At 52.7% G+C, this 22,904-nt stretch overlaps 10 protein-coding genes across 10 annotated transcripts; 5 read left to right on the top strand and 5 right to left on the bottom strand.

Moving 5' to 3' along the window:
* Window positions 1–747: 747 nt before the first annotated feature.
* On the bottom strand, window positions 748–1,245 carry NCS54_00431400 (Hypothetical protein; the record flags this gene model as incomplete). The annotated part of the gene is made up of 3 exons (XM_053149855.1): window positions 748–1,024; window positions 1,084–1,169; window positions 1,222–1,245. 3 exons carry the CDS (start codon window positions 1,243–1,245, stop codon window positions 748–750), a joined length of 387 nt encoding a protein of 128 aa, XP_053005830.1.
* Window positions 1,246–1,578: 333 nt separating this feature from the next.
* NCS54_00431300 (Hypothetical protein) lies at window positions 1,579–2,895 on the bottom strand (the record flags this gene model as incomplete). The annotated part of the gene is made up of 1 exon (XM_053149854.1): window positions 1,579–2,895. The coding sequence occupies one exon, from the start codon at window positions 2,893–2,895 to the stop codon at window positions 1,579–1,581; it is 1,317 nt and encodes a 438-aa protein (XP_053005829.1).
* Window positions 2,896–3,864: 969 nt separating this feature from the next.
* NCS54_00431200 (Exosome complex protein) lies at window positions 3,865–4,571 on the top strand (the record flags this gene model as incomplete). Its single annotated transcript, XM_053149853.1, has 3 exons — window positions 3,865–4,082; window positions 4,155–4,327; window positions 4,383–4,571. The coding sequence occupies exons 1-3, from the start codon at window positions 3,902–3,904 to the stop codon at window positions 4,569–4,571; spliced, it is 543 nt and encodes a 180-aa protein (XP_053005828.1). The 5' UTR covers window positions 3,865–3,901.
* Window positions 4,572–5,747: 1,176 nt separating this feature from the next.
* Window positions 5,748–7,605, top strand: NCS54_00431100 (Asparagine--tRNA ligase; the record flags this gene model as incomplete). Its single annotated transcript, XM_053149852.1, has 4 exons — window positions 5,748–6,782; window positions 6,844–7,109; window positions 7,161–7,469; window positions 7,524–7,605. The coding sequence occupies 4 exons, from the start codon at window positions 5,748–5,750 to the stop codon at window positions 7,603–7,605; spliced, it is 1,692 nt and encodes a 563-aa protein (XP_053005827.1).
* Window positions 7,606–7,985: 380 nt separating this feature from the next.
* On the top strand, window positions 7,986–8,663 carry NCS54_00431000 (Hypothetical protein; the record flags this gene model as incomplete). Its single annotated transcript, XM_053149851.1, has 2 exons — window positions 7,986–8,278; window positions 8,420–8,663. Exons 1-2 carry the CDS (start codon window positions 8,070–8,072, stop codon window positions 8,661–8,663), a joined length of 453 nt encoding a protein of 150 aa, XP_053005826.1. The 5' UTR covers window positions 7,986–8,069.
* A 235-nt stretch (window positions 8,664–8,898) lies between these two features.
* Window positions 8,899–10,377, bottom strand: NCS54_00430900 (UBX domain-containing protein; the record flags this gene model as incomplete). The annotated part of the gene is made up of 4 exons (XM_053149850.1): window positions 8,899–8,943; window positions 8,999–10,120; window positions 10,189–10,241; window positions 10,299–10,377. 4 exons carry the CDS (start codon window positions 10,375–10,377, stop codon window positions 8,899–8,901), a joined length of 1,299 nt encoding a protein of 432 aa, XP_053005825.1.
* Window positions 10,378–10,973: 596 nt separating this feature from the next.
* Window positions 10,974–12,135, top strand: NCS54_00430800 (Hypothetical protein; the record flags this gene model as incomplete). Its single annotated transcript, XM_053149849.1, has 2 exons — window positions 10,974–11,093; window positions 11,140–12,135. The coding sequence occupies 2 exons, from the start codon at window positions 10,974–10,976 to the stop codon at window positions 12,133–12,135; spliced, it is 1,116 nt and encodes a 371-aa protein (XP_053005824.1).
* Window positions 12,136–14,256: 2,121 nt separating this feature from the next.
* Window positions 14,257–14,982, bottom strand: NCS54_00430700 (Hypothetical protein; the record flags this gene model as incomplete). Its single annotated transcript, XM_053149848.1, has 1 exon — window positions 14,257–14,982. The coding sequence occupies one exon, from the start codon at window positions 14,980–14,982 to the stop codon at window positions 14,257–14,259; it is 726 nt and encodes a 241-aa protein (XP_053005823.1).
* A 2,211-nt stretch (window positions 14,983–17,193) lies between these two features.
* On the top strand, window positions 17,194–19,268 carry NCS54_00430600 (Hypothetical protein; the record flags this gene model as incomplete). Its single annotated transcript, XM_053149847.1, has 3 exons — window positions 17,194–18,951; window positions 19,003–19,052; window positions 19,109–19,268. 3 exons carry the CDS (start codon window positions 17,194–17,196, stop codon window positions 19,266–19,268), a joined length of 1,968 nt encoding a protein of 655 aa, XP_053005822.1.
* Window positions 19,269–19,715: 447 nt separating this feature from the next.
* Window positions 19,716–21,518, bottom strand: NCS54_00430500 (MYND-type zinc finger protein samB; the record flags this gene model as incomplete). Its single annotated transcript, XM_053149846.1, has 3 exons — window positions 19,716–19,850; window positions 19,909–20,070; window positions 20,121–21,518. 3 exons carry the CDS (start codon window positions 21,516–21,518, stop codon window positions 19,716–19,718), a joined length of 1,695 nt encoding a protein of 564 aa, XP_053005821.1.
* Between the last annotated feature and the right edge of the window lie 1,386 nt (window positions 21,519–22,904).

The raw sequence follows: 22,904 nt of genomic DNA, 5'->3' as shown, positions 1-22,904 counted from the left end.
AGTAGATTAAGATAGACCCAATTAGAGAGGCTTTTGTCATCTTACTGTAAGATATGGATGCAGACACTCACGGCTAGCAGGCTGTTGGCTCGTATCTGCACTGCGTAAGGGGTGTCTAATGACTGTGAGCCTCGATGGATATGAAACTACCTACTCAAAGTGTACAACTATATTATGATCTGATGTCATTGCGAACACATTCAGAGGAGCATACGCAGGCACGTTGCATAAGCTAGGGTGATCTGGAATATAAATATGCCCTCGCCTTCAGGAACTCCTCCCAAGTCCTGGTACGAAACTTCTCATGAGAGATGCCTATGGACCTCAAAGACTTAAATCTCACCTCAAGCCATTAAAGCTCGTAAGCAACTGCTCGGGTCCTGACAAACACCTTCATAGCTTCAACTAGAAATCGCTGGGTGACAAAGTGATGGTCATGATCGGCCTGGATAAGCTACATGATTTCTTCTCTAGAGTGCAGATGTTAATGGCCCCTGCTGTGGCGACTGAGAAATGTTCACCAGTCAGCCTTGGTAATAGGCCGTATCTCGTCGTGTGCCTAGATCAGTGTTGATCCCCTTAGACCTTGAAGCTCTTTGTCCGCGCAAGACTCCGAACCCAGGGAAGCATCATGTTATTAAGTCTCGCCGTAGCATTTATTCTCTTGTCACTGCCGCTCAAAGTTTTCATCAACCCTTGAACTACCGCGAACCGCCAGAATTTTACGCAGAAGTAGTATATCCTCCATCACAGATCCAGGTCATCATCGTCGTCGTCCCAAGCCTTGCGCCTGCTCACGACAATCTTCTCCTCCTCCTTCTTGTCGGCCATGGCGTTCAGAAGCTCCTTGAGCTGTGCCTCTGTGACCTTTTGCCGCAGCTGGCCTGTCTGCGCGAGCATGATGAGTCTGTTCTCGACGTCGGTGGCTCGCTCCTCCTTGACGAGGCGGATGCGGCCTAGTCGGTCGGCCGCTTCGGGATGGAGGATCTGGTTGAGGATGCTTTGGCGCGCGTCGTCGTTTTGTCTGTTTCAGAAGAGAGGCGTGTTAGTATGGGTCGTTGGTGTAGAGATGATATTACTGACTGTCGCTGCTGCTCTTGCTGCCCAGAGGAACCGCCGCCGCCGCCACCACCTTGGGCCTTGAGCTGCTCAAGACGAGCCTTTCTGATCTGGCAATAATGTGAGCTGTGTGCCTGGGCTTGGAGGAAGAGAATCGCATACCTGCTCTAGCTCTGCGTCATCCATGATTTCTGAGGTATCGCGACGTCAACAGTGTGTAAGTCGATGTAAATCAGCCCAGCCAAACGCCGACCGCGGGGTTGCTTTGGTTGTCTCGCCTGTTCTGTGGAGGGGCATTTAAAAACGTCACATGACCCCGCAGAGCATCAACCTTGATGCTGGACATCAGGCAGCAAGACAAGGTCAAGTGCCTTATTCGTCAAGGATACTTTGTTACGATGGAGACATGCTTTTACAACGTTAAATAAAATGTATTGGACGCTCTAGAGATGTTGCGCCTTTTCAATGCTTGTGTACACGAGCTCCCCAGACGCCAAATGACCCAGTTCGTGATGATGCTTACTCCCAAAGACTCCCACCCCCTGGTAGAGATCGCGCCCTCTGTCTGATGCTGTCTATCGATGCCTCCTGCACCGGGATATACGCATTCCTCTTCTCCATCGCCTCTGCCCGCCTGGCCTTGACCATCTGCACCATCAGCCTATTGGTTGGCATCTCAAGGCCCAATGTCTTTGCCCGCTTCAAAAAGTAGCCGTTCTGGTAGTTCATGTCTGTCTGCAAGCCCTTCTCGATCCGCTTTACGAGCTCGCTGGGGGCCATGGCCTTTCCTGTGATTCTGCGATAGCAAAACCTCTTGAGACCTTCTCCTTGGAGAAAGTTGAGCAGTTCAGTGGAGCCTTGAACCTCAGGAAGGTTTTCCACTACCGTGGCCATCTCATCCAAAAGCTTGTTCATCATGCTCTGTGCTGACCGGTTGTGCAACAAGCCATTGTACGGTAAATCCAGGAGCACGCATACCGGCTCAACGGCAGCCGTAAACATCATCGACGGGAGCTTGAACTTTAGCCATCGGTCGTAGGGACTTGTGGATGCCTTAAGTGTAGGAGCTAGCTGTAATGACCGCAAGAGGGTTCGATCGGGTGACGCGCGCAGGCCCTTGAGAGACCGCAAAGCTGTGTCGGCCATTGTGAGGACTGTTCGTCCAGCCTTGAGCTCCTTGACAGAGCCACGGTTCCGGTTGAAGACCAGGGCATGGCTCATGTGGCCCAGCATGAAGGTGGGCCCGGAGTATGTTCCGTTGAATATCTTTTCACGGACCTCCTCGAGCACGCCCATGCCGTCGTTCATGAGGCAGATGGTTGTGTTCTCGTCCACTCGGTCCTTGACGGAGGCAATTGCTTTCACAGCCTCAAATCCTCGACCTGTCACCAGTAACTGATCAATATGCGAGGTGCTGGGTGTGTCTGGCTCCTCAGCCAAAGCCGTATTCTTTTCGGCGTATGCGCTGCTTCTCGTCCTGTCCGGTTGGACCTTTTCGACATTTCGGTATCGTGATTTGGGCATGTCTCGGAAGGACAGCATTTCGACGGAATCGTAGACACTGCAGAGAGCATGGGCGATGAATCTTGACCGCTCATCATCGCCCAAAATATGGATCTTATGGACCGGCCCAGCTTTGGCTTTTTCGGCCGGCAGCACAACCGAAGGGACGTAGAATCGTGATGAAGGGGCTGTCGATGTCGGTGTAACTGATCCGGCCTTGATCTCTGAGCCCTGCCATGGCCGTAATGAAGGCGGGCTTGCTAGCTCTGGAGGAATAGCCTCGGGCTTTTTGTGATGTGTGGTCGGAGTCGTGGCGGAAGCAAAGTGTCGCATGAGAGCCCCTCGGCTCACGCCGGCACTATGTTGAAGCCATCGGTTCGATCTATGGGCTATTCGTGCGGTGGCCCGCGCCTGCGGTAGGCTCGCCACTTTGACGGCTGTGATCGGGGTCGTGGAGGAGGAGGAATTGGGTGGCCACGAGGTAGCCGGAAGCCCTGGAGACTAGAGGGCGGATGCGCGCATGGGGGCGCGTGCGGTGGAAGACGATGCGACGTTGTTCGAGTCGCTTTTGAGAATGGCGAAGGAGTCGGTATGTATCCAATATCGTCGAGTTCGTCTTTAGTGGTGGATTAAGAAAAAGTGGTGATGTCGATAAGTCAAGTGAATGCGTGGGAGGGAGATTATCGTTCAGCCGGAAGGCGAGTCCGTTTTTTCCCTCCAAGTTGAAAATGGAGCATGTCCAATCAGAGGCTGCGGCCCAAGGGGACTTTTTGGGTCTTTTGAGCTGGTTTTTGGAGGAGGTGCTATTGGTCAATTCGAGCTCCGATATCGTCCAGAGAATTGATAGACAGCCAAACCGTGTAAGAGAGCAGTTGTCAACGATAATCGCTTGATTCAATGTTTCATGTGATATTTCGGAACTATTTTTACGATTTGGCACGATCAAGAGCTCTGTTATTGCCTGCCTCAGAAGTCCACAGCAGCAATTGTTGACAGCCAAGGATCCAGCGTTTTACAGAGACAGAAACTACAAAAAGCTTTGAAAAGAATTGAATCGCTCATAAAATAAAGTTCAAATTATATGCCAGTTCAATATCTACTTACCTACTCAAATAGTAGTTAAACTTGTTGCGAGAAGACGAGTCAAGACGTTAAGCTTCAAAAGACGGCATCACACCGCCAAGTACAAAGGCCCCGATAAATAAATATCCACACGCTAGTCCAAATTGGGTTTCAGGTCCATCAAGTTTCTGCACTGGCCCTTGAAGTCTTTGAGACGACATGAACATTTCATACTTGCGTCCTTCATCTGCATCGTTTGCACAGAACCGATATAGAGATGGCAGACGTCAAGGATATCACGCCGGATCTTGACCGGCTAGATGATCAGCTGGATGACCTCGAAGAGAAGCTGCAGCCCCTGATCGGCAACTTGGAGGGTATGGCTTCTGAGCTGCCCCTGCTGGACAAGGCAAAGCTGTTTTCATTGACCGCCTACGCGATTGAGTCTCTTCTTTTCTGTGAGTACATGCGAGCAGAGATCTCTAAGTTCTTGCGATATATGTTTGACCAACAGCTGACAATCTTTGTAGCATCACTCAAGCTCGAAGGCACTGACGCGCAGAACCACGCCGTCTTCACTGAGCTCAAGCGAGTACAGCAGTACTTTGGAAAGATCAAAGCTGTCGAGGCGCCTGCAGTTGAGGAGACGCGAAACTTGACAGTCAACCAAGAAGCCGCGGCGCGTATCCTGAAAGCTGATTTGGTACGCCATGCCCTCATGATATTTACACAGACGAGAATGCTGATCATCTAAACAGGCTGATAACAAGACCATCAGCAACAAGCTTGCGGAAAAGATTGCTGAGGAGCGAGCTAAGGCCTTGCTCAAGTCTGTCGAGAACAGGAAGCGACCAGCGGAGGATACGGCAGGTTCTTCGGGCTCTGCGGCTGAGAAGACTGATAGCAAGGGCAAGAGGAAACAGAAGAAGAGCAAGTCAAAGAAGTGAGAGGTCGAGAATGGAGTGCCTCGATGGTTGAGGGGTGGATATCGAAGATGGACAGAGACTTGTCAAGATACCCCAGGAGGTCCAGGTCTGCGAAGGATCAGGCAGCATGTTTTGGCTTTTAGAAAAGGGATGGTGTTTGGGAGTCTGACATTTTCATTTCAGGGATAGAACTCTTCGGCCTCAAAAACAAGATCGTCTTGCCGACATGTCCGTACAGCCTGTTTATCTGGTCTCACTTCCATCTCCGGATCAAGACGCGTGGATGATCACGTCAAGGCTGTTACCTCGGGGTGATTTGCGCAGGCCCGCACTGCATACATAAGTTCTCAATCACGGGCTGTCAGGCGGAGTGGCATATTTGCAGCATGTGCATGTGTCCTCGCGCACAACCGTCCAACCTGTCGCGTCCAGGTCCTTGCAGGACTTTCCGCAGTTTTTCTCAATATACCTGCTGAACTCAGTCTGGCATGTTCCTCCTTTGCCTTCACACAAAGTCTTCTTCCAGGTGCACATCTGCAGAGCCTGAATCAGCATTGCCGAGGAGACCGGGTGGACGGCGACGCAGTCGACAGTTGATCGTCTGACAGTACGTCTGGGGCTTCTGGGGCTGCATACCTATCTGGCATCAAACCAGGCCTCCTGTAGAGAGAAGCGGGAAACCAGATTCTTGTTGGCTTTGAGGTAGAACATGTGGCAGCCTCGCTGCCCGAATCGGAAATACAAGTCTCACGGCAGACAGCCCCGCCATGCTTGTGCTCGACCAACTGATTGCATTTCACACAGTGAAAGAGTCGGTTTAGTATCGCCTCGTCATTAAATGGAAGGGACAACCCATCAAGACAATGGATATCTCGGGTTTATAAGACTATGGGTTTAGCTCTTTTATACACCCGCCTAGGTAGTTACAGTTACAAGGTTAGCCCAAGTCAACGACCAAGCGTTGGATCTCCAGGATCCATTGGAACCTCGAAGCTGCCATACCCCGGCAACTTCTTATCGGGGCAGATAAGGAATGACTAATATTTCCTCCCCCACTATCGGCTCGTGAATTGGCTGTGAGTCAAGGCCCAAGGCGATCGCGGGGCACTAAACCCCTCCATCCCGTATCTATCTCGTGGCGCCCAAATTCTTTTTCCTCGTTTTCGCAGAGATAGAACGAATAGACGACGAAAAATCATGGCGGTCATTTACATTGACGAAGAGGCCGGCAGCGACCTTCCCGAGGTCCAGGGAACCGAATCAGCCCCCTACAAGACCATCTTTGAGGCCTTCTTCCGCCACGGCGCCGAGTCAGAGTACCAGGTCAAGAAGAAGGACGACGAGGAGTACAAGCCCGCTGCAAAGTCGGCTCTGAAGAAGGCCACCAACTACGCTGCTCAACAAAAGAAGAAGCTTGAGGCTGCTGCTAAGCGAGCTGAGAAGGAGGCCCAGGAGGAGGCTGCTCGTGAGGCCGTTCTGGAGGAGGCCAAGAAGATCCAGATTGTCAACGATCCTTCCCTTCCTGAACCCGTCCGGATCAACCTTGGCGAGACCGATGCCGCTGTCATCGGAGTGCTTCGAAAGAGCAAGGATGAGCCCGCTGAGGGAGTGAAGCGTGTTTCGGTCCAGGGCCGCGTCCAGCGCGTTGCCAAGCAGGGTGGTCTTATCTTTGTGACACTCCGCCGAGGACTCAACCAGATGCAGTGTCTTCTCTCTGGCGACCTCTCCAAGACATACGACGCCCTGACCCTCACGCGAGAGACGTCGATCGAGATTATCGGCGAGCTCTGGGAGGTTCCCGCCGGTGCCCACGCTCCCCTCGACCGCGAGCTGCGCGCCGACTACTTCAAGATCATTGCCCGAGCCCCTGGAGGCGACGATGCCTTTACCAACCAGGTGCCCCTCGACGGCGACACCCAGACCCTCCTCAACATGCGACACCTCACACTCCGTCACGAGAAGCCCGCCGCCATCATGTTCGTTCGCGACGTCATTGAGTCGGCCTTCCACACCGCGTACAAGGAGTTGGATGTCAAGAAGGTCAGCCCTCCTGCTCTTGTGCAGACCCAGGTCGAGGGTGGTGCCACTCTTTTCAAGTTTGACTACTACGGCGAGACTTCGTACTTGACCCAGTCGAGTCAACTCTACCTCGAGACTGTCCTGCCCGTCCTGGGTGATGTGTACTGTATCGAGAAGTCGTTCCGAGCTGAGAAGTCTCTTACACGCCGCCATGTAAGTGTCTCCATACTCCGCTACCAATTAGCTTGAGCCATTGGATACTAATCATCAACAGCTTTCCGAGTACACCCACGTCGAGGCTGAGCTGGACTTTATCACATTCGATGACCTCCTGAGCCACCTTGAGCATGTCATCTGCCGGGTTATTGACCTGGCTCTGGAGAACCCCATCGCTGCTGAGGCCATCAAGAAGTACAACCCTGAGTTCAAGAAGCCTGAGCGGCCATTCCTGCGAATGCGCTACTCGGATGCCATCGACTGGCTCCGGGAACGGGGCATCAAGAACGAAGAGGGCAACGACCACACCTTTGGTGACGATATGTATGTGGATGTTTGGAGTCCAACGTACCGCATTTGCTAACTGGTATTCAGTGCCGAGGCTGCTGAGCGCAAGATGACTGACGAGATCAACCGTCCCATCTTCCTCACTCACTTCCCTGTCGAGATCAAGTCCTTCTACATGCAAAGAGCCGCGGACGACCCTCGCGTGACCGAGTCTGTCGACTGCCTGATGCCCGGCGTTGGAGAGATCGTTGGAGGCAGCATGAGAATCTGGGACTGGGAGGAGCTCATGGCTGGGTACAAGCGTGAAGGAATCGACCCCACGGGCTACTTCTGGTACACGGACCAGCGCAAGTACGGCTCTACGCCCCACGGAGGATACGGTCTCGGAGCAGAACGGTGCGTACCTTTGCTTGCATGATGACTGAATTGTGGCTGACTGAATTGTTGCAGATTCTTGGCGTGGCTTCTCAAGCTCTGGACAGTACGAGAGGCATGCCTGTATCCCCGTTTCATGGGCAGATGCACGCCCTAGATGGCTGTTGTAGAAAGTACGGAGGGGAAAAAGAAGCAAAAATTCGTTCATAGAGTATACAGAAGAAGAGCCAGTCTAGAATTGCCTTCTAGAAATAAACAAGCACGCCTGTTTTACTCAGTTAACTGTCCCGTTCCTTAACTCCGTGATGCATCCATGTCAATAAAGCGGCTGTCAACGGAAGAAGGCCCTGGATCCCTCTGGACCCGTGGACCCCTGCCCGCCCGCCGCCGCAGCTCATGCCTATACCGAGGCCTTACGGGGCAAATCCCTCCACTCTCCATGGAAACCCGCGAGCTCCCATTGGCCGGGTCCTTGCAGGCTTGGAACCACCGAAATCCGAGTCCCCGGCATTCTTTCTTTCCCCATCTCCACGCCCGCCGGGAAACTTGATCACATTCTTTTTCCTCAACATCAATTCAACCTCACCAATACACCCGTCCTTTCCAACAAACAAATCGACAATGCCTCGTCAACGATCCGTCGGCCGCGCTCCCTCGCGCCCTACCGCTTCGGCGCCCGCTCCCAAGCCTCAGCAGGCTCGTCCTGCCGCCACCATGGCTGCTCCTCCTCCCGCCGCTGCTCACCCTCCTCCCCAGGCCATGCCTCCTCAGGCTGCCGCTCCCGTCTCCCAGGGCCCGGGTCTCTTTGGTCAGATGGCCAGCACTGCTGCGTGAGTCATCACTCGCCCTCAATTCGTGGTCCGGAATCGAGTCCCGAACTGCGCTCTTCCTCATGTGGAGCATGATATACACATCATGGCCCTCTCACAGCTTCTCCTCCAGACACGTGTGGCTAACCTCGATCCTTACAGCGGTGTCGCTATCGGCTCCTCGGTCGGCCACGCCATCGGCGGCCTCTTCTCCGGCGGCTCCTCCGAGCCCGCTCCCGCCCCCGTCCAGGCCCAGGCCGCTCCCCAGGAGCAGTCGTACAACAACTGCGCCGGCGCCGCTCAGAACTTTACAAAGTGCATGGACGACAACAACGGCAACATGCAGATCTGCAACTGGTACCTTGAGCAGCTCAAGGCCTGCCAGGCTGCTGCCGGTACCAACTAAGTTGTTGAGTCATACCCATGTCCGTTACGATTTAGATACGAGGGGGGATTAAAAAAAAAGACTTTGATATCAAACCTGGGGATTAAGAGCATAAGGAATTGGCTTCCCCTTGACTAGCGTGCGTTATTACGGGATCTGGTGGGAAAATACTACTGTTACAACTCTCGGCACAACCATCCATTGTATAATACCAAAAGAACAAAAAAAGATCTCCATCCCACTCCACTGGGAAACACTACGCATCCTTCTCTTCCTCATCTGGCCGTGGCTCGAAATTCAACTTGCCAATGTTAGTAACTGTGTGATGATGTGTTAAGAACCGAGATGCAACTCACAGAATTCCCATTGTACAGTTGTTGATCCCTCTGCTGGTTCTGGAAGGTCTGGATTCGGGACTCATCCCGAGGGCTGGCGGGTGCATCGTCGTCATGCGCCGGTGCCTGCGGTGCTCCCTGGTCTTCCCTCGAGCCAAAGAGCCCAAAGAACCAGGTAAAGAAGCCCAGGATGAAGTAGATGAACCTCGTAAAGATGTTGCCTGAATCATCGTACGCAGATACGTACTTCTTGACGGGAATCAACACCAGCGTTGACGATGGGGAGAGGCCGAGGTCCCCAATGGCCTTGCCTTCCTCCGTCTCGTCAATGTTCTTGTTAGGTAGCGGTGTAAGCACTTGCTTGAACGTGTACGGCTGTTTTCCGTCCGTCCTGCTCTCATCCACCCAGCTGCGCACCTCCTTGAGAGCTGTCTCCGACTTGAACCGCGACCGGAGCGTCGATCCGTCAAAGAGTCGTACCTGAAGCGCCGTCATGCCGCCGACCTTGGTCATGGAAGGCAGCTTGGTCACCGCCTCGATGGGAGTTTCAACCGTCTCAGAACGCTGCTTTTGGCGCTCTTCGGCACGCATCCGCCGCTCCGCCTTGTCATCAGCAATGCGCTTGAGAATCCTCGCACGCTCCTCCTGATCCTGTTGCTTGCGCTTCCTCACTGCATCGGCTGCTTTGTGCGCAGCCGCATTGTCCTTATCCATGGCGGCCGCCTTTGCTTTTTCGGCCTTTGCGCGCTCCTCCTTTGCCTTTTTCTCGGCCTCCCTCTGCTCCTGCAACCTGGCCGCCCGGTCAGCTAATATCCGACGAACATTCTCAGACGTTGAAGTCTGAGGAGCTGCGGCTGGTGGTGCAGCCGCCGGGGGCTCTGGTTGCGCTGGGGCACTAGGTGGTGCCGGGGCCGGCTGGGTTGCAGCCGACGATGACGTTGTGGAGTTGAAGACACTCTGGACCCTCCGGATGAAATCCTCTTTGCTGGTGCCAGGCGTGATGTACTCCTTTAGGTCACCATTCTTAATGATAACCACGGTGGGAGTCCGAGGTAGAGGGAAAATCTGCGCCAGGTAGCCAGCCTCCTCAGAGCCGGCTGTGAGGCGGAGTGCGATGGCTTGGTCCTTGATGAGGTCGCTCAGCTGCACACTGCGGTTAGCGACAAGAGAACCAACCCCAGGCCATTGATCTGCAGATCCAGAAATCCTACCGTTTCATCGGTTAGAAACTCCGTCTCCCACTGCACGCCCTCCTCGCTCTCATCTGTGGCGCACGTGAGCACATGGCCTTTGTCGGCGCTGCAGGGGATGAAAGACATACCTGTCACGAAGCAGAGGACGAGCTTCTGTTGACCGACTGCGGTCGAGATTCCGTCCTGGAGGGATCCTTGGTAGAACATTTTGAAAGAGAAGAAATGGGGTAATTGATATGATGAAATGAAGCGCTTAGAGGACGAAACAAGGCCGAGAGATGCCGAGGAGTTGAGAACCTCTCTTCTTGCTGGCAGATGTGAAAAGGTGTCTTCGAGCTGGTCTTGCGTCTCACGAGGCTGAGAGCTTCCGGCGATCGTCTGGAATGCGCAAAAGAGTATGATTCATCAACAAGCGCATATCAGATGAGCAACAGGCCTAAGAAGAGAAAACAATTCAAAGAGAGTCAACAGGAATTGGTACGAGGCATAAGCGTTCCCAACAGTTTGATCTCATCCAAAGGTCGGTCCAAGTGACCAGGTACAGTAGCAGCTTGGAGCTATGACGCTGGAGGCATCACGTGGCTAACATGCCAAAGCTCGGCTTTGTGCTGACTAACCCAAATTGGAAGCTCGCCATCCAGTAGAAACTTTGCGATGAGCTGCATGAAAGGATCCCATGGATGAATGAGTCAACAGCAACTCTTTGTTTGCCGTGATTTTTTTTTGCTCTTTTTAGGATACTTAGATATTCCCAAGTGTGGAAAGTAGAAGGTGAGTAAATCTTCAGGTAGATGTGCTGAAAAATGTCCATCGACGAAGCTTTCCTGCCTTGGGTGGAGGGCAAAGGCGTCAAGTTGAAAGGCATTGAACCTCGAATTCTCCCTGGTAGAGGTATTGGTGTTGTTGCAACTCGCGACATTAGGGTAAGAAACTCCAATATTTTCAAAATCTTTCTAATTGAATTCCCAGGCAAATGAGGCCATCTTGACTGTCCCATTGAAAGCCCTTCGGACCATAGACACTGTGCCAAAGCACATATCCGAGGCTCTGCATGGCGTCTCAGTCCACGGCATCTTGGCTGCCGAAATTGCTCTCGACAAGAGCGATGACTTTGCCGTGTGGAAGACAGTTCTCCCAACCAAGGAGGACCTAGAATCTGGCATGCCCATGATGTGGCCGAGTGAGCTACAGCTGCTGCTCCCAAGGCGAGCAAAGAATCTCCTGGACAAACAGACTGCTACTTTTCGGCGCGAGTGTGAAATTGTCCTGAACGCTTTTCCGAATTTAACTCGAGATGACTATCTATACGCTTGGGTGCTCATCAACACCAGAACCTTCTACAACAGCATGCCCAAGATGAAAGCATACGCCCAGGCTGATCGGTTAGTCTGTATGCCAGCCGCCGACCTCTTCAACCACGCAGACCAGGGTTGTCAACTTTCTTTCTCGGCTTTGGGGTACACCATCAAAGCGGATCGTGTCTATCATCAAGGTGAGGAAGTGTATGTGTCCTATGGGCCCCATTCGAACGACTTCCTCCTTACCGAGTACGGCTTCATTCTCGGCACAAATCGCTGGGATGAAGTCTATCTCGATGACGTGATACTCCCGCTGCTAAACAAGTCTCAGCGCGCAGAGCTTGCAAGTATCGACTTCCTTGGTAGATTCACCCTTGACGACCAGACACTTGGCTGTCACCGCACGCAGGTGGCTCTGCGGATGCTTTGCTGCACCCCCGGACAATGGCAGAGGTTCTTTGATGCCGTGGATGATGGCCATGCGTCGCAAGACGAGGTGAATGAGCTGTTGCTGATGGCTCTAAAGGATTTTCTGGAGATAATTGCGAAAACCATGGACGAGATAGACGAAACAGAGGGAGGCTTGGGAAACCAGCGAGAACTGCTACGCCAAAGATGGCAACAGATTCAGGCCATGGTGACAAAGACAATAGAGACGCTTGAATGACTTGTTCCGCCGCTAATTTCGGTCTCGGTTGTTTCTGGGTGGCGGTTGGTCAATTGGGAGGCCAAGGATACGGCCCATCTCTTCCAGCACAGCTGAAGGCTCTCCGAGGTTGATGCGATGATGATTCACAAGCAGTCTGCCAGAGTGATTAAACCGGCCTGGGTCTTCCAATCTGTCGAGGAGCTGTATTGGAACAATTGCCTTGTACAAATGAAAGCCGGGTGCTCCTCTGCAGGTGACGAAAACATGAACCTGGCCCGCACAAGTCAGCATCATGGCCTTTTGCGTTAGGAAATATTTGACCAACCAAGAACGACCTGCTTTGGTAAGAGTCACAGATTCGATGGGCGGGCATGTATGCGGGCATCTTTCCTTTCGGATCTGGCTTTGGCGGTTGATCATCAATGAACAGCCTTTGCTGCTGGGCCAGAGCGATCAGAACAGCAACAATGAAGGGGTCGCTATACTTGTCTTCAGGACAAATGCGATCGAAATCGGCCTGCGCGCGACGCTGCATCTCTTCGTCGCCAGAATTTATCCCGCAAAGACGTTTGCGAGCGTCCTCGAGGTTGCCTAAGTCGAAATGGGCCAGTTGAGGGAATTCCCTGGACGACTCCTTCTAGCTGTACGTGTTATGGATTGGGATATTGAGGATGTCAACTTCACGATATCGATACGGAATCGTCGATCTTGGATGTGTCAGTCAAAGGAATCTATCGAGAGTGAAGAGGAAAGTTACCTGAAAGCTGCAGGCCAGAGGCCAAACCCACGTAGCAAAGCCGGTATAAGGAACCAACAAGCATAAGTCGTTCCTTGGTTCAATTGATCGATGACTCTTGTGGCAGAGGTCAACGGCGATGCCGCCACGTCCCTCCACGGGTTGCGGAATCGTGAGGAAGACATGGTATTGCGCTCCCAACTTGCGTTGTTGGGGAGTTGCCTGGACGCCAGCTCGCTCAAGATAGTGCAGTTTATAGCCTGTAGTTGCTTGTTTGTCCAGAGCAAGGGGTTTTTAAACATCTGAGTGATGCAAACCTCATGGGATATGGCATTGAGTGACAAAAACTCTATTTGGCGAGGTTGCAGCAAACGTTGTGCAGGATGTGGTCGAGAAGATTGTCCTGCCTGAGTGGAAGATTGTCCGAACCCGGTCTGTATGTGTTCATTCCATTGAGGAGGAGGCGGTGTATAATCTGGAGGTCTTCGAGATGGCCCTGCTTCGGCCGGAGGATAACTGAACCTGACTTGTCTGCGAGGCCGTCGACGTGGAGGTGGGGTGGGTTCTACTCGATCGCGAGATGGCTCTTCTTCGGCAGGGTCTTCGTACACAATAGGCAGGCCTTGTGACGATTGAGAAGGGCTTTCATTGAGTCTGAGCGAGGATCGAGAGGGTTCTGAGTCCGAGAACCATTCTTCAACGCTAACCCGACCATGGCCTTGCCGCGTCAGGGGAGCGAGTTCGCCCTCCTCATCTCTAAGAGGCTGCCTCAGGTCAGTTCCTGACTAGTTATGATGAGCCAGTGATAAGCCTATAGGGATCTTGTAAATTCTCGGGGTAGTGGCCTACAGTGCTGTCGTCGGCAGACGGGCTCTCGTTGTCGGGTGTGTTGTCAGCAGGCGTGTCGCCATCGTCTTCGTCGGCGTCCTTTGTCCTTCTCTGAAACCACCTTTTACCCAAAGATGCAATAAGAGTGCGAAATTTTCCCATTGTAACGACTGCAAGTAGCGATGGTATAAATGGATCCAAAGAATGTGCTTGATGTCGGGCGGAGTGGTGGATGTTGATGAAAGGTTGAGGATGGCCGACTTGCCAGAGGGCTGTTCAAGTATGGATGAGAGCGCCCGGCGCACTTGCCTCAAGGAAACAATTCACGGTGGCAACCATAGATTATAAAAGAAAGGACGATTCAATTTGCTGTGATAACCTAAAACCCTGTTCAATCCTACTTCCAACGTTGATCCTACCAAGCCAATGCTCTTTCAGCTTAAACTGTTGACAAATCTGTACTTTTTCCCAAGACCAACCCAATATGCCCGCATACCTAACAAAGGCGCTGCTATACTGTTTCAAGCAGGTTGTTCTTCCCTTCCCATTTTGTCGTCTGCTTACTTCTTCGCCTTCTATCTCCGCTCAGCCTCCAATTCAGCCAACGCACTCCTCCTGGTGAACGAACTTGTTCCGCCAACCCCCTGTTCGTAGACTGCTTCGGCAAGCATTCGAAGCTGCGAAGGGAATCGCGAGTCCGCGTAGTGCCAGGTGACGCCAAACTGTTCCAACGCCATGTGCAAGTCCTGGAAGTCGGTTCCGGACATGCCAAAGGCTTCGCACTCCCTTTGCTTCTCGGGTGTCCACCACGGCGGAAGCAAGTTCTTTCTGGATGCCGCTGTTTCCAGGTAGCACTTGAAGGCAGGCAGAGAATCGTCAAGGTCGTCGTAAATGGTGCCCTCTGCGGGCTTACCCTCGTGTTGGCAATGTTCCTCCATGCGGAAGCGGAAGCTGTCGATGAGGATCCGGTAGACATCCCTCTCTGAGCGGTTATGCAGAAAGGTGCCGTTCTGGAGACGAGTGAAGGGCGAAGAGATGCCGCTGTCTAGTCCCTTGGGTGGTGACGGGCCATGAGCGCCACTCATCTCTTCGCCCAAGAGTCCCTGTATCCAACTTGCCGCAAAGCCCCGTGAAGCTCCCGGAATAGGAGGAACCGGGTTTATGCTGCGGCAGGGCCCTCGATGATTTGGCCAATCACTCCGCTGGCACTCTCGGGAACAGTACTGGGCCGAGAAACACGATCGGCAAGTCAGCAGCTTAACATCGGGCTCCCCCCTGTGACAATTGTTGCAGCTGGTCATGATTGAAGTGCTGATGTTTATGGAACGGCTTAGATTCGTGATCAGTGTCGATAAGTCATTGAATAGGCATGAAAGAGAGAGGTTAAGAAGTGACGAGAAGATCAGGCTCTGGGCGGCGTTGGGTGTTGGTTGGGATCATCCAGAGCTGAAACGGGGCGGCAACACCCTACCTACCCGGCCAGATAATGCAGCGGGTATTGAACTGATTTCACTAATGCCAAGTGATATCCCTCGCAGGTGAGACAACAATGTGCTTCTCGTCACCCGCTGGCTTGCCTCATCCCACCCTTTGAAAATCGGCATCCCGCGTTGAGTCTCTCTCGACCTTCCACTTACATAGTCCCCTGCGGCCTTTCTTGACCAATCAATTAAGCCATTCGCGGGGTAAACTTGTTGCCAATACTTGATTGACATTATCTTGTTGTCTCATGCAAAGAGTTGTTGTCTCAATACCCGGCAGTCTCAGTCTCAATGATACCCGGTCATGGCCAACCGACGAAGATCAGGCTTGAAAATTATGCGTTATTCTCTTTGATTCTATCGAGTATTAGAGAGCTTTTGATCAATGTAGTCGAAGACGATAATGATTGATTACACAGAGAAACCGATTCTTCAACACACAAAACCTTTAACTCCCGTTGAAAATCTCTGGTCACATCTATTCTAGATTATTTCCGCAATCGCGGGACAGGACAAACTACCCGATTGTAAGGATTACGTGCATTTCATGGCTTGATCAGAAGGGCTGTGGGTGCTTCAGGCGCTCTCATGTCCTCTTCTCTCCGAGACACATGTCAACCCAACTCAACCCACACCCTTCTGTCACATCAGACAATACTTTGGTGAGTTCCGTTGATGGACGGAGAATACTTGAGACATAGGCATCGGGGATCCGGTGTCAATATCCCTCCCTGTACGATAGCGGACCGAAACCCTCAAAGCCACAAATTCACAATGGTGGTGACAACACATCCAATGTGACAAGTGTATTGTAATTTGTAATTCTGACGACTCCGAGACAGGCTTCACCGCATGTAAGCCAAGTCTCACATTGTGTAAGCAACGAACCATATTCATTTAGACGCGCGTTCTGAGCGGAGTTCCCAAAGTGCAGTGACGATAGCCTCATTGATGCTGCATGGGTGTCCAAAGGCGGCGCTGATGAACCAGGTTGAGGCGAGCTGAACCAAAACGACCTACATTTTGAATCATCAAAAAGCCCTCGGCTAAATCAAAAGCATTGGAAGAAGAAAACATTGCACATTGCCGGGGCCATGAATATCATCCGCTTCCCCGGCGGCTCAGCCCCATGTCATGTCTAACTCTGCAGGACTCGCCCTGCAGAATTTCAGCCGCGAAATACCATCCCCTTTGCTGAACCAACTAAGCAATTGGAAATCGTCGAGGCTGTTGGTATCTAGGATGAGGCCTTGAGTTTCGTTTCTCTCTGCCAGATTTGCCGTTGCAAATGAGCGCGATGCTTTGCTTCCTTCCTTGCACAAGGGACATCAACACCAGCGATACTGTCCCAAAGGACGCGACAGGTGAAACCTGATCTTCGAAAGGAGTTCATTTGACGTGATTATTTGAATTAAATAGTTAGGGAATAGAAAGCCCAAGGTTGAACTGCTGATTGAATGTACACGCAATGAACGACCACGTGACCCAGGTGAGCTCTTCCCATCCTCAAGTGGATGCTATCACGGACCTCCGCGGCACTTCTCAACGGTACCTTTCAATGGCAATGCTCAAGTCCAAGTTATCCACCAAGCTTCTTGTTCGGCTCCGGCTCATTGGGTCTTCGGAGAGGCCGCCTGGTTCCACTTCTGTCCGTTAGCGCACCGGACGAGTCAGGCTCTCTTCAACCTCTGGATCGCCACAATGCCCCGGGCTCCATGATGGAGGACCATGACAGTTGAGCCCCATCGAAATGACGACGATCGCTCCTGTAAGCGGCATCCACAGAGCGACCGGGTGTTTTAGACAGTCCACAGAGCTCGTTTTTACAGGCCTTGTAGCGCTTGCGACGTCACTAGCCAGGGGCTGCCAGGGTTCCTGGATGGGGATTTTGCAGAAATCGCAAGGCTGCCCCGGAAAACGCCTGGTCTTTTGAACCCTTCCCCTGCAGTGAAATGGATTGTTTGTTCGTGATCATCCAACGTCCCTTCGTTGTCTCTCCTTTCCCTTCATGTCTCGTTGACGGCGGCGGCGATGCCAGCTACTCCCTCTCTTTCTAATTCTCTGACGCAGATGCTCTCCTTCAGGTCATTACTTTTCGCTCTTTTACTTTCCCTCGCGCGTCCTGGTCTGGCTGCGCATGTCCAGGTCCGGGATTGCATCTCGGCCTCTGGAGAGGCTCTCTCTTCGCACCCCCAGTTCACTCCCGGCAGCCTCCAAGCATCCCTCGATGAACGACACAACGAGACACGACTCCAACTGATCATCTCGGGCGAATATGCGGACCTAAAATCGTGCGAAGAATTCCGCCAACAGGATGCCTCAATAGAGCTGAGTTTGGCTGCTCTCGGTGGAACGAGTCGATACCATGGCGAGATTCTAAACTCGACTTGCAAGTCGAGACTATGGTCCGCTCAGAAGATTCAAAAGCGAACACAATACTTCGAGGTCCTTTTCCGAATCAATCATCCGGCACCTCTGGCGGCTTTCGAGCTGGAGGTGGATATCAGGGGCTCCGATGACCTCCCAGTTGGATGCATGAATGGCTTCCTGACACCAGATATTGGCCCAACTATGCAAGGCATTTCCTTCTGGGGTCCGGTTATTACCTTTGTGTTGGTGATTCTCGCTGCTGGCTGGCGAGAGTGGTCCAATCTGGTACAACCGCTACAAGACGAAGAAGAGGGCTCCATTCAAAGGGCATCGAACAGGTCACACCTCACCAGGATCGCCGATTGTCTCTCGTATATCCAATTCATCTTCTTTGCCGGAGCGCTCACCCTCAATTATCCCGGATTTCTGCAACCGATTGTCAGCGCTGCCAGTTGGTCAACTCTGATGCTCCAACGAGGCATCGTGATCAGGCATTCCGTCTACTTTGGTATCCGTGATGGCATTCATGAGATCAATGGCACATTTGGTGGAACTTCAGGCCTCGAGCACATGATACAAGTTATGGGTGCCCCTGTCACTATGGGCACTTGGAGCAACATCGCCACTCTAGCCGTCGTCATTCTCATCTGCCTCTTCATTCTCATCCACATCGGTCAGAACCTAAGATGGACACGGGATTGGTTTCGACAAGCTGGGCACTGGAGTCTGGAGGGCTCTGCGAAAGACAACCACAAGGCAACTATCTGGGTTGCGCTGCGCGTCTTTCTGAGCTACCTCTTGCTTCCCCTCACGGCCTGGGCAACCTACCAGATTGACATGGCTCGCTTCTTGCCCTCTTATTACACCATCTTGACAGTCGTGGCGATCTGCCTGTTGATTCTGGGATGTTGGTGGGGGTTGTCTTCACGGAGCCCCCAGAATATGGGATATCTGCTCATCGACGAGCTTCATAGACAGGAAGCCGACGAAGTGCCATCACGAACCCAAGACTATTACACGCTGGCTACTTTCGGCTTTCTTGTGCTCCGCGGGTCTATGATTGGAGGCTTGCAACACTTTGGAACGGAGCAGCTGTTTGCCCTCATGGCTTGCGAAGTTGGTCAGCTGGGTCTCGCTACGTGGGCTTGGTCGGTGTCCGGCCTGCTTTCCAGGGCTACTGTGGTGACGGTCGCGCGGCTATGTGTCCTGCTTCTATGTGTGGGTATGGTCCCTGATCTCGCGAGCCACAAGGCCTCCAGTGCTCTAGGATACATCATATTGATGCTCCATGCTCTCTTTATGATTGGCATGTTTCTCGTTCCCTCGACCTACGACCTTGTCCAATTTGCCATCGCTGCGGCCAACAAAAAAACAAGCCCTGAGCAGCCGGACAAGGACGAGGATCAGGAACACCCTCAAGTAAGTGCACTTCTCTTGATGAAGGTTTCTGTTATGCTAACTCGGTGTCAGGTTTTCGGCCTTCGACAACTCTCAAGGCGCCCCACGACTGTCACAAATCTGTCCGTACGGGGCCTCGTAGTCGATCATGAGAGGAATAGCTCGCTAAGCTCGAAAGCGCCGTCAGTTTGCTCGCCTCGCGCGTCGTCTTTCGGCTCAGAGCCAGTATCACCAGAGCTGCTACGTACATACTTCCGGTCCCCAAGGCCCGAGAGGTCCTCATCAAGCCTCTTAGAGAGGAATCATCAGTTCAAGGCACTGGGAAGATTAACCCCTGAGAGCATCGCTGAGAGCACAAGTGAGAGTTCCAGCTCGGGCAGCTCAGGGGGTGAAGGGGGGTTGCAACCTGGAGAGGTGTCACCAGCGTGGCAGATGGCTTCTCCATCAAATCCAAACGTTGATTACTCGTTCAGAGAGGCTGACCTTTACTATGTCAAGCCGCGACGAGTGTCATTCCGCCAAACAAGTTCTACCAGCTCTGATGAATCTGGTAGGCCGTCGAGCTTCGTGAGTAAAATTAGGTTCTGGTCACGATGACAGTTTATAGAAAGCATTTGCATTTAGATACCTTACAAGCGATTTAATTTTGACAACGATACAAAACCTTTGTTCCGCTATACCGTTCCACTCCAAAAACAAGCACGAATCATTGTTCAGCAATGTTGCTGTGCAACCACGCCCTGCACACCGATACGGCCTCGAGTGTTGAACTGCTGAACACAAATTCACAGAGGGAACCTCAAGGGACTGTTACCCAAGTCGTCCCAGGCAGTCTGAAAGATGGCCTTCAGGTCAGAGTCCCTGAGCATCTTGCAGTCGTTCTTGTGGCCTTTCTCACGCCAACCTTGCGCCTGGCAATCCTGTAAACCAATCAATATAACGATTCAACGCCGCAGTATGTTGGCCTGAATGTCTCACATTGTCGCAGTACCAGAAAAAGTGGCAGTTAGCACATGCCTTGAGTGAGGTTCCCTGACGTTGGCAGGCATGGCATGTTCTCATTCCGTCGTCGTGTTGGATCGAGAACTGCTGCACGCGAGCACTCAGCGACATCAGATCGTTCAAGGACATTGGGAATATCTATGAGTGTTGTCAGCATGTGATGTCGAGGACGGCGGCTGGGGGAATACCTTGAGAAGGTCCTTCTCGCGCTCTCTAACGCGGAGCATGTACTGGAGATGTTGCCCTAGGATCAAGTGCTCGGCAAGGTAACCCTTCCTGACGGGGCGCAAGATGGCGATGGCCCAACCAACTTGGGGCTCGGGGCTGAGAGCTCTTGAGTTTTGACCTCCTGACTTGAATTCGATTGGGCACTGGTTGCGGTAGTGGTCCTGGATCCAGAACCGGACGCCTCCGGGGATGGAGCTGGTCTTGATAATCTCGGCGAAAAGGCACCAGGCCTTGCGAGGCTGTATACGGCGTCCGTCACTGGCGAAAGTAAAGTAATCTGGACTGTTTCTGGCCAAGATAGGAAGACCTCCGAGGCGAGGAAAGACAGCTTCGTTGCTGAGGTCGGCAAAGCCGTTGAGGCAGGCCTTGCTGTCTCTCCAGAGCCAGTCCTCGAAGGCTTCCGGGTCAAGCCCTTCGGGCACGACGGCTGGGTCTACCTTGCCCATGACGGAGTTCCAGTGGGCTAGACCCTGGAGCGTTTGCTGGCTGCTCAACGTCTTGGGGTTGTCGTCGCCCAGGAACAAGAGGCAAGCCTGATGGTGCAGCTCAAGTAAAGCCATGTGTCTTGCTCGCTCGTTCATCACCATGAACGAGAAGCAGGCGATGGAGTAAAGATGGATCGAGTAATGGTCGAACGCGTCCTCCTTGGCGAGCAGGTCGGCGCATTCCCGGATAGCGCGGTATCTCCTCCATACCGACTCGTCGGTGGCCTCGGACCGAGTCCCCAAGAGCTCATACAAATACCACGATTGCCTCAGTCTCTGGTCGCTCTCTTCCAGGCGCTGCCCCTCGAGGGAGCACAGGCTACAGGTGCATGTGAACTCGCGGAGTCCCGCCTGGCGTCCGGCCCTGTCCCGGAGCTTGTTGAGGTAGCAGATGGTGATCTCTTCGCCCTCTGCTATGTCCTTGAGAGAGTGGAGGGTGAGCTTCCCCAGGATTGCGTTCCAGGAGTCGTGGGCGTTGTTCAGACAGGCGTGGTTGACACGCGAGGCTATCAGGTAAAGACCGTGGATGTCTTCGGCGGGTCCCCTCAGGCAGTTGCTGCAAAGAACGCCCCAGGCTGGATCTTCGGACTTGAACATGTCCAGGCAGGTCAAGTTGAAGTAGGCCGTCTTTTGGGCTGGCGTGAGGTTGTTGACCTGACGGATGACCTCGGCCTCGACGTTTTGGATCTCTAAAGCGACGGGATTCGTGAAGATGGGGGCTTCGGCCAGGATTCGAGTACCTTTGGGGATAGGTTTGGTTGCGATGAGGCCCTTTCCCTTGCCGGGAACGTCCCGTATGGCGTACATCAGGGCGTCGACCTTCTGATCGGTGTCTGAGTTCTGTTCGGTAGCCATCTTTTCGTCGGTGGCCATGATGAAGAGACCTTGACGGGGAAAAGATTTGAGAGGGAGAAGGGGGGGAGATGATAAAGGCCGTGGGTCAAATGAGCACGGCTCTCGCACTTCTGCGGGTGACCGGCACTGGTCAAACTGCTTCTCCCAAGGCATTGGATGCAGAAGGCAGCTTGCTTGAGTAGGTTGTTTGTTCAATGTCGTTTGGTGGCGTAGACGGGATGCAACGACCCGCCCAGGGGGGATCAGCAGGTGCTACAAGCTTGACACCAAGCATATCAGCATCAACCCTGAGTTGATCATATATATTATTTAGGCAGTCAAAGTTTGTCTGACTGATGATTGGCACTGTACTCGCGGCAAGGTCACCGGCAGGGGCAATAAGCCACATGTTGCACAGCGTTGACTAGTCTGGTCAAGCCGTTGAGTGGTGTGCGAGCAACTCGGGTGGCAACAGGATGGTGCCCGATCAGTCGCCCATGATAAACAATTTCAAAAATAGGCCGACGGCAACATGCACTCCATACTTGTCCGTTTCAAGTTTCCCGTGCTCTTGCGTGTTTCAGTGCAACAAAGCTCACGGGTTGCCTGTCGATGCTTGCCCCCTATCAACACCCAGAGGCAAGCATCCCAGACAACCACTACATACTTTGGGAGGGTTACCAAGGCGATATGTGTGATTTTTCCTGTGAGGAAATAGTTGGACATGATAGCAATTACTGTATTTATCAAGCCTTTGCCAAAACAACAACGACAGGTTGATGCGTTGTCTTCGTGTTGTGTCGATACATGCAAGCTTGGTCACTCTGCTACCAAATCTGCTCGCAAAGGCATAAAGATAGGTGACAGCCATTCACTAGAAAACCATATAAACCCCGACCCAGTCCTAGCTGTCACCATCATCAATGTTGAGCATACTCTATATACCAGATCCACCACAACATCCCTATATACTGGAACTTGACGAACCCAGAGCGCATCGCGCCTCCGACAGCCTTTCCCCGTCATAGAGACCTCCCCGATCCCTAGGCCCTGTTGGAGATATATATACCAGTTATCAGAGGGGTCAGCACCCTGCACCAAGCTAGTTCCCAAAGAGGCCTCTGAATGCCCATTTGTCTGTTGTGATGGCACACGAAAGGGATCCATCATTCTCTGTCTCGGGTGTCGTTTGAGGGCGACAACCTGATCGAAGATCTCGAGAATGGGAGGAAGAAATGTCCCAAGTTTGTTGAAATGCAATAGTTCAGCCTAGAAGACCAGGCCACACCCCAGTCATGAGGTGTTGGCCATGGGTATCGCCGCTACCCTCAACGGCATCTTTGAGAACATGTTCAAATCATCAGACGAGGGGAGCCACATCAAATGCTGCTCCTCTCCCTGCTGGCTATATAATTCAGTCTCACA

Source organism: Fusarium falciforme, chromosome 3, assembly GCF_026873545.1.
Source record: "Fusarium falciforme chromosome 3, complete sequence".
Taxonomy (NCBI): domain Eukaryota; kingdom Fungi; phylum Ascomycota; class Sordariomycetes; order Hypocreales; family Nectriaceae; genus Fusarium; species Fusarium falciforme.
This window is presented reverse-complemented; position numbering and strand designations above follow the sequence as displayed.